Source organism: Rhinopithecus bieti, unplaced genomic scaffold (genome assembly GCF_001698545.2).
Source record: "Rhinopithecus bieti isolate Rb0 unplaced genomic scaffold, ASM169854v2 scaffold_38981, whole genome shotgun sequence".
In the NCBI taxonomy this organism is placed as follows: Eukaryota; Metazoa; Chordata; class Mammalia; order Primates; family Cercopithecidae; genus Rhinopithecus; species Rhinopithecus bieti.
Window position 1 is genome coordinate 2,438,510 of NW_016819573.1, and position 9,619 is coordinate 2,448,128.

At 48.9% G+C, this 9,619-nt stretch overlaps 1 protein-coding gene across 3 annotated transcripts in view; it reads left to right on the forward strand.

The window, feature by feature from the left end:
* Positions 1–5,090, forward strand: part of DHX35 (DEAH-box helicase 35) — an 83,638-nt gene extending 78,548 nt beyond the window's left edge. The window contains exons 22-23 of one of the 3 annotated variants that reach the window (XR_001882740.1): positions 3,870–3,984; positions 4,079–5,090. Coding sequence is in view for 2 of the 3 variants with exons in the window: in XM_017859119.1 (XP_017714608.1) it covers positions 3,870–3,914 (45 nt within the window). In the remaining variant the exon portion in view is untranslated. Of the gene's footprint in view, positions 1–3,869 lie in introns of all 3 variants that reach the window. The other 2 variants (XM_017859119.1, XM_017859118.1) reach the window with 2 other exon arrangements.
* The last annotated feature ends 4,529 nt before the right edge of the window (positions 5,091–9,619 follow it).

The window sequence follows — 9,619 nt, forward strand, 5'->3', positions numbered from 1 at the left end:
TTTTTTCTTTTGAGACAGAGTCTCACTCTGTCGCCCAGGCTGGAGTGCAATGGCGCGATCATGGCTCACTGCAACCTCCGTTTCCTGGATTCAAGCGATTCTCCTGCCTTAGCCCCCGTGTAGCTGGGATTACAGGTGTGTGCCACCACACCTGGCTCATTTTTTTCTTTTTCTTTGTTTTTCTTTTTTGTATTTTTAGTAGAGACATGGTTTTACCATGTTGGCCAGTCTGGTTTCAAACTCCTGGCCTCAAGTGATCCACCCACCTGAGCCTCCTAAAGTGCTGGGATTACAGGTATGAGCCAGCAGGCCTGGCCTGAGCTAACTAAAAAAATTTTTTTTAGGGATGGGGTTTCACTGTGTTGCCCAGGCTAGTCTCGAATACCTGGGCTCAAGTGGTCCTCCTGCGTTGGTCTCCCAAATTGCTGGGATTACAGGTGTGAGCCACCATGCCCACTTTATTTTTATTCATTTATTTTTGAGACAGAGTCTTGCTCTGTCATCCTGGCTGGAATGCAGTGACACAATCTCAGCTCACTGCAACCTCTGCTTCCTGGGTTCAAGTGATTCTCCCACCTCAACCTCCCTAATAGCTGGGATTACAAGTGCGCGCCACCATACCTGGCTAATTTTTGTATTTTTAATATAGGCAGGGTTTCGCCATATTGGCCAGGCTGGTCTTGAACTCCTGACCTCAGGTGATCTGGCCGCCTGGGTCTCCCAAGGTGCTGGGATTACAGGTGTGAGCCACCACGCCCAGCTCCTTTTTAAAAAGGGTTACAGCCCCATGCTGTTTGTTGCCTAAAAATACTTGCTTTACATATTTTGCCCAAGTTTACTGTTGTTTACAGCAGAAGGGAAAGTCTGAAACCTTTTTCTCCATGAGGGCCAGAATTGGACTACACAGTGTTTTCAAAGCATTATTTGAACTGATTGCCACATTTAAAAATTGGGAGATTTCATATTAAACATGAATTTCTGTTTTATCTTGAAAGACATGTTTAGTCTGGTAACACTAGGCCTGAGTTCCCACGTGGTGGCATCACAGGCTTAGGGGTGGCTGCCTGCCGTCAGTGACATCGCCAGGTGCCACAGCCCCACTTGCTTACTTGCCTGCTCCACTCTTGGAGACATTTGAATTTGTGACCCTATAAATGGAAGAATCTCCATCTCTCCCACTCCAGCAAAGTCAAGGGAAATTGTCCTCTCAAAATTTTATAATATTTAATTTTTATCTAATCAAACAAAAACCATGTCACACCTTTATAGTTCTTCACACATCCCAATTCAGATATTTCAGCTAGAAAGCACATCAGCCTGCAGGGACTGATAAAAATGCAGAGTGTGTTGTCTTTGCTGAATTAGGTTGATAAGAATAAACCTGGTGAAAGAAAGTCTTTTCCTTCAAAACCTCTCAGGTGGAAAGCAGCAGACTTCAGGAGTCCAAGAGAAGGGATTAGAAAGGTAAACTAGTGGTTGAAAGAGGAATGGTGCAGTGGTCAAAGTGCCTGTTCGAGTAAGGAGATGCAGACAGCCAGAGAAGGATAAGCCTGAAATTGTCTTGGATTCATTTAGACTCTTGGAAACAGAATTAGCCCAGAAGCTGAGTCATTTTCCCTTCTCAGCTCAAAATTCCAGTTTCTTTAGGTCAAACCCACAAAATTAAAGAGCAAATAGCTTCAGAAGTTTGAAGAAAATGACAAGCCCAGATTTCTGCATTTGTCTCTTCTCTCCAAATGGCTTTTTTTTTTTAAGCCCATCACCTCCACTGTCATCAGAGTATTTTTAGAGAGGCTGTGACAGACCTTTCGAAATCACCTAGTGCGGCTGAGCACGGTGGCTCACGCCTGTAATCCCAGCACTTTGAGAGGCTGAGGTGGGCGGATCACATGAGGCCAGGAGTTCGAAACCAGCCTGGCCAACATGGTGAAACCCCGTCTCTACTGAAAATACAAAAATTAGCCGGGCATGGTGGCATATGCCTGTAATCCCAGCTACTTGGGAGGCTGAGGCAGGAGAATCACTTGAACCCAGGAGGTGGAGGCTGCAGTGAGCTGAGATCACACCACTGCACTCCAGCCTGGGCGACAGAGCGAGACTCTGTCTAAAAAAAAAGAAATCACCTAGTACAACAACCTCATTGTATGGCAATGGTCCCCAAACCACAGAGAAACTTGTGTTATTTCTTAACTGTATAGTCCAAGGGCACTTCTACTATTAATTTGTCCAAAGCAGATTGATTTCTCAGAGAGCCTCCAGATCTGCAGGGGTTGCCCATGTACGGTAGATGTTCCTTTGTTGAACACAGTGCAGCGCCTCGCAACCGTCCACAGCCCACAGATCATTTGCAGCTCTGTTCCTGGCACCTTTGGAGACTTTCCATCACTGCTGTTTTTCGGAATGTTGCTCTCACCCTGTGTGGAGGCCTGAAATGGTTCAGAGTCAGCTTTGTTTATATTCAACATTCTTCCCAGAAACAAGCACCAAAAATGGCCCCACAGGCACAATGGCGTCATCTCCCATCCCCAAGCTAAGGCCGTGGATGTCTAACATTAGCTGTAGGGGTTATATCAGGTGATGTGTAGAGAGGAGAGAATTCAGAGAAATTCAGCAAGACCTACAGCTAGACAGGGGAAGAATGGGGTGGCCTATTCAGAGATTTGCCTTCTGGCTTTTAAATTATTTTTCCTTATTCTCAGAGATATCTTCATTATTAGGGAAAACTCCTTTAACGTGGCCTTTGCAAGAGTCTGTAGTGGTCCTCCCTCAGCTGTAAGCAGATAGAAAGTCTGAGTTCTCATAGCTCATTTAGACCTGGGTCCCGTTCGCTCTGTTGTCTCTCACGTCACACCTGCTGGTATGCTGTGTCTCCATTCACGCCCTCCATTTTGTCAGGGCCTGCAGTTCTCTCTGGGGGCGATGCAGCTTGATGTTGTGAGGCCGTATGGATGTGCTAAGGAGTGGGCACACCGGCCCCGGAGCAGGCGGGATGGGCACTCTCGTGTGAGGCTCTCACTGTGTGTTGGGTGGCACAGCTCAGGGATCTCTTGGTTATTGATGATTAGTAATGGGCTGTTGGGTGTATCCCAGTTGATGAGTGGAGGGACGTCTTTCATTAAAAGCTTGTGTTCACACACTGTGCCTCAAAGGCATATTTAAGGATTTCTGCCACTTTCAGCTTTGCTTTAGAATGTAAAAAATACTTCATCTTCCAATCCTGTTATCTGATGCCTATGATTATAATGTTGTGCTTCATGTTATTCATAATGGTAGAAAGTGACATTTCTGGGAGAAAAAAAAAGTGTCACTAGGAGGTGTCCTTTCTGTCTTCCCAGCGAGCTTGTACCCTCCATGTGGGCAGAGGCCGTGTCTTTATCTCCATCCTTGAGCCAGGTACTCCATGGGTACCTGACATGTTGAGACGCTTGGTAAATTGACTTCCTTGTTCCAAAAGAGAAGATACTTTTTCTTGATTGTTGTCAGGAACTTCCTGGAGATTTGAGGTCACTTCCAGCCTGAGCCCAGTCTCCTGAGCACAGGTGTCTGGCTGTGGTGCTGTCCTCTAGACTGGGGCAGAAGGAGAGCTGTGTCTCAAAAAGAAAACCTTGCCTTCACAGCTTCTGCAGAGCCCTATATAACCAGCTTCAGCCACTGTGGCTTGGGCCTCGGGTTGCTGGCGGCTGACTTAAGGTCTGCTTCTTCATTGGCCACTTGGGCTTTTTCCTTCCACGCTATTTCGTGAACAGCATTTACTGGGAAGGTGTGGACCAGATGGAAGATTTGATGTGGTCATTCATATGGGGAGTACGTTGCAGTCTGGTTTCTTTGTCTAATCAACCCCAACTGGAGTGTCTTCTCTTCTCTTGCAGCACCTGTCCCTGAAAGCCAAAAGGGCCAAGGTCCAGGACCAGTGAGAGGAGCCCACGGCCGCAGCTGCAGGGACTGCTGGTGTCCTCTCCTCCATGCTGCTGCCCCTGGCTCCAGGTGGGGTGAGCTGGCACCAGCTCCTGTAGAATGTTTGGTTGCTCTGAAGGGGGCTGCGGCCTGTTCATTAGCCCTTTCTTCCTACTGCCCACAGCATTTGCATCCTTGCTGGGATCCTGGAGGACTCTGTGCATGGGCAGACATCCTTCTGTGCTGCAGCGGGCAGAGTGGGAGTTGACTCACTCAGCACGCTCACTAACCCAGCATGCCACTTCCAGCAGGCACGCAGTCCTGGCCCAGCTCTGTGGGAAACAAGGAGGAAAGTGAAGGCTGAAATACCATGTGAGGTGGACAGAGGAATGGTTTGCTGGGCTGGTTTTGCTTTCCCTGCTGGGGCCACGGCTGTGTTAACCAATGAGGTCCGCTGCCAAGTTTGTGAACAAGTGTGTATCTACGAAGGAACGAAACATCGGGGATCTCTGCCGAAACCACCAAGAGGCATGTCTGATGGGCACAGGGGCTCCCAAACCCAGTGACTTCTGTCTGTCCTCAGCCCTTGTCCCTGTTTGTCTGCAGCTAGGAGATTTGCAAGGGATTGGTGATTGACAGAGAGGACTTGTGTGCTGTTTTGTGTTAGCTGAGGATTTCTGTTTCACAAGTGGGCTTAGCGTCTTCTCAGTGCAGTGCCACGTCCTGGTGCCACACTAGCTGAGCACTCAGGAGAGTTCATCAGCTCAGATCCCACAGGCTCTCCTCTTTAGCAGGAATTCACAACAGTTTAGACGCCCTAAACTTCTGTAGCTCAGGAACATAACTGGCGTATTTGTTATTTTGTTTGTTTGCTTGGCATCTTGCAAGAGCACGCGGGGGTGGGTCTTCCAGCAGGCGCTGGTTTTGTTGCCCCAGGGCTGCTTTGCTGTGATGATGATTGCGTTTCAACACATGCCAGATGCAGATATTTTCCCCCTTACTGTTTCAATGACCTTTATTTTAAAAACACATAGCTTGAAAATTTATTTTTGTACTGATATTAGTTTGGATGTGCCACTTTTGGCACCAAATGTGTATGTCATTTTTATTTCCATTTTATAAACATGTAAATAATAGTGATAACTTGTTAATAATAGTAAACCTTTATACCTAAAGTAAATGTATTCCCTCCCACAGCTGGTTCTCATGGTCTATATGTTAAGATGTTCTAATGAATTGTTCGGAGTGAGGGCCTGACGTTAGCTAAGAAACTTAATGCTGTGGCATACAGCAGCTTTGGGATCTCAGGGACACAGGAAGCCCCCTAAAGCAAGATGATGTGACTGAATGACCTTAAGACCTGATTAGAGTAAACTGTGGGACATTAAAAGAAGTCCCAAAGAGGTGCTAATTCTTGCCATTTCCAGTTGGGATCTCCCTGTAGAGGGGTCAGAAACATTATTTTTCAAGTTTGGCTTGAGGACTGAGGCTGATCCTACAAAGCTTATGTGGTGGTGGAAGGGGAGGTACAGGGTTCACACCCTCAGGTTGGAGACCAGAGCCCACCGGGAGCCCAGACTGTCTGGAGGGAGCACCCAGAGGCAAGCCCGTCCCTGCATGCTGCCTCTACCCCGGGCCCCTGATCCTGAGCACATGCCTCCCCTCTGTCCCTCCACCTCTCAGAGGGCAGCGCTCCCCCGGGGACAGCTCCCAGTGTTGTGTCCTGTGTTATATCACAGTCTGCGATGGGTGGGACAGGTCCTTGCTGTCTGAAGCAACTGCAAAATCCTGGGCCCATGGGGAGTCCCCTTTACAGTGGTGGTGAACAGCAGGCTGGGACCACACAGCTCGCCAGGGAGTGGGGCCCGGCCTTGGGGAGAGACATGAGAGCTTTTGACTTTGTTGCAGGTCTGTATCCCCATTCCCATTGTCAGCCCACAGATGTGACAGCAGGGCCTAGTACCTCACAGTACTAGTAGTTCCACAGAATTAGTCCCCTTGGGCTCCACACCGGTCTTCAGATACTGCTAGTGAAATTACCCACAGCATTGCTGTGTCTTCCCTTTGGAGCATGTGAGAGGGCAGAGAGAAGCTGGCACTGGAAAGCATGGAGGCGGTGGTGCCCTGTAGGCCCAGAGATGGCAGCTTTCTGTGTTGGTGGCTTGCAGAGACCATGCCAGTTCTCTGCCACAGCTGGTTTCCCCACGGGTTGGACGTTGTTGTCATGGGGAGCCCCTGGTTCAGCCAGCGCGCCACTTGGTCCAGCCAGCAAATGTTGAGCACTCAGGCCATGTGCATGGCACAGGAATGAGGTGGAGACTCTTGACAACAAATAACCAGATGAGTGGACCAGGATGGAGCTGGGCGCGCAAGAAGGACAGGGTGGCAGGAGATGGCAGAGGTCCAGTAGGGGTTGTTAAGGCCAGGGCTGTATCCACAGAGACTTCCCCACGATAAGATGCCTTCCTGGTGAAAGGACAGACCGCTCTCATGTTCTTCCCTGGCTGTACCCCACTGCTGAGCATTTCACGTGGGCCATGAACTTGGAGAGCTGCTTAGTGCCTCAGCTCCATGCTCCCATCTCCACTGTTTTGTCCTGGTGTCAGCACAGCCTGCTACCAGTGCTGCTCCAGTTTCATGGGCCAGGCCCTGCCATTCAGTCCTGGATTGTCCCCAGCACCCCAGCCCTGCCCTCAGCTCTGTTTTCCAGGGGCTTGCTGGAACAGGGTGTCTCCTTGCCTGCCCTCAGCTCTGTTTTTCAGGGCCCGGCGCTGACAGCGTGTGGCTGACACATCTCCTAGTCTGAGCAAGGATGTCTGCTGCTGACCAGACAGAGGGTTGAGTGGCTGGGGGAGGGAAGCTCAGGCCAAGGGGCCTAAATCTGGAAAACCATGAGACTCCATCCTGGAGCCACAAGACTGGATGTCTGGCAGTGAGGCCTGGGAAGCTGTAAGTTGTAAAAGCCCCATCTCGGGTGGTTCTGATGAAGTGGTGGACTTGGGAATCCTGGGGACAGGAGTTGAAGATGTGACGACATGCAGCCCAGTGGACAGATAGCCCCCGCCGGGGAGATCAGAGCATCAGGTCTGAGTGAAAGCTGATAAATTGTTTCTTCACAAGTGTGCTTAGACCCCAGCCCAATCCCCCTTACGTGTTTCCCCAGAACACAGACCTGCGGGGCTGGGATTCAACCCCAGGCAGATTGTGGCAGCAGGCATCAATGTCAGCCCACTATGAATTTTCCTGAGTCCTGCAAAAATGAGTAATGTGTAGTAATGAGCATTTTATAAAGCTTAAGTTCATTCTCTATAAAAGACCATCCTTTAGTGTTATTTATTTATTTATTTATTTTGAGTCAGAGTCTTACTCTGTCACCCAGGCTAGAGTGCAATGGCATGATCTCAGCTCACTGCAGCCCCCACTTCCAGGGTTCAAGTGATTCTCCTGCCTCAGTCTCCAGAGTAGCTGGGATTACAGGCACCTGCCACCACACCCAGCTAATTTTTGTATTTTTAGTGGAGACGGGGCTTCAGTGTGTTGGCCAGGCTGGTCTCAAACTCCTGACCTCAAGTGATCCGCCCGCCTTGGCCTCCCAAAGTGCTGGGATTACAGGCATGAGCCACCGTGCCCTGCCATCCTTTAGTCTTCTTGGTGCTAAGATGCTTTTAGGAAATGATGGTGATAGTAGATGGTTTTCTTTTTTAATGTTTTCTTTGGAAAACAGTCAACAGTCATTCATCTGTCACCCAATTAAAAACCAATTCAAAATGATGAAACAAAAACTGATGTAATTCTCAAGTCTGGGAACTACTGGGTTGTGGCTGAGTGGGCCAGGCAGGGCATCTGGCAGCATCAGCACCAAGATCATCGTTCTGGGAAGTGGATCTGAACTGCCAAGCACCCACCTGGGTTTCAAGTGAACTTTGGCATTGCTGGGGGACATTTCTATCCCCTGGAAGAATTCGAGTTGGCAGGTCTCAGCCCCATATCCCTTCTTCACCTCAAGATAAGATCAGATATTTTCCGCTCTGCAATGATTCATCTGGATTTTCTCCTTAGCCTTCTAATTTGTGATGAAATAGGATGATGGAACTCTGGATTTCTTGTCAGTTAAATCTGTTTTTTTTTTCTTCTTTTTTTCTGAGTCATTGGAACTGGAAATAGCCAATCAAATAATTGCACCAACAGCTGGCTACTGTGGATGACCAGGTGGAGTTTGCGTGGCAGGCGGTCTGGAGAGGGCTTGTCCCTGAGTCCTCACAGTCATTGCTCCCTCCAGCAAGCAAGGATGACAGGCTGACGTCCCTGGTGAATCCTGGCGATGTTGCCTTTTGTACTCTTGGGTGGCCTGGACTTGCTGGAACAGGGTGTCTCCTTGCCTGCTTAAGTGTGGCCAAAGAGATTCCCAGCGCAGTGTTCCCCCAGGCCCTCTGGCACACGTGGCCACCACTCCCACTTGTGGGTTCTCCTGAAGGCAATGAGCAGGCTAGGGAGGCTGGGAGGTTCACAAGGGAGGAGTGGTGCATGTACAGGATTTAATACCCCAGCATCTCTGTAGCCAGCTGAACGACCAGCACAGGGTACGGGTTCAGGATTTAATACCCCAGGATCTCCGTAGTCAGGTGAACACCCAGCCCATGGCTTCTTGACCATGGCCTCATCAGTGGCTCCAAGTACGAATGTCCTAGCTGGGCTCTTTGCTGGTCTCAACCTGATGGGCGGACCCATATAGGACCCAAAGGTCACCTGAGATCCTTCCTGCGTCCCCACCACTGCCATGAGCCTCTGCATCGCCCCAGACCCCAGGAGAGCAGGAGCTGGCTGATAAGGCCTTACCAGCTCACCCTAGGCTATTTATTTTAGCCTTTTTCTCTTGGTTACTTTTCTTCCCCGCATTTTAGGCTTGTTCTGTTTTCAGGTGCGGTCTTCAGTTTGCCTGGTGTCTGCTGTCCCTGTGTTTTTTCTTTGCTGTTCTTTGTTTTTCCTCATGGGTGTGCCTCGCCCCTTTAATCTCCACCTCTCTGACCTCTGCATTATTTTCCTTTTTACCGTGAAGTTTTAAGAATGCAGTTGTGTTGATTTTTAATGCTCTTCAAAAGTATTTTTTCCTCGACATTTATGTTAACGTTTTGGTCTTTTTTATGCTCTGCTTGTTTGTTTAACTTATATTTTGGACATTTAGGTACAAAAAGTCTTATTTAGTTTCGTTGTTGTGGTTCTATGAATATTTTCTTCTGTAATCTTCTTTTGTTTCTTTTTGTTTTGTTTTGATACAGAGTCTAGCTCTGTCACCCAGGCTGGAGTGCAGTGGTGCAATATGGGCTCACTGCCGCCTCGGCCTCCTGGGCTCAAGTGATCCTCCTACCTCAGCTTCCCTGGTAGCTGGGACCACAGGCGTGCGCCACCACGCCTGGCTAATTTTTGTATTTTTGTAAAGATGGGGTTTCTTGGTGTTGCACAGGCTGGTCTCGAACTCCTGAGCTCTAGTGATCCACCCACCTCGGCCACCCAAAGAGCTGGGATTACCGGTGTGAGCCACTATGGCCTTTTCTGTGATTTTCATCTTCCGCTTTAGTGTATTAGTTTAAAACTCAACAGTTGACTTCCCATTTTATTTTACTTCCTTTGCCCCCCTTTTCTTCATTTCTTTTTTTTTTTTTTTTTTGAGACAGAGTCTTGCTCTGTCACCCACGCTGGAGTGCAGTGGCGTGATCTCGGCTCACTG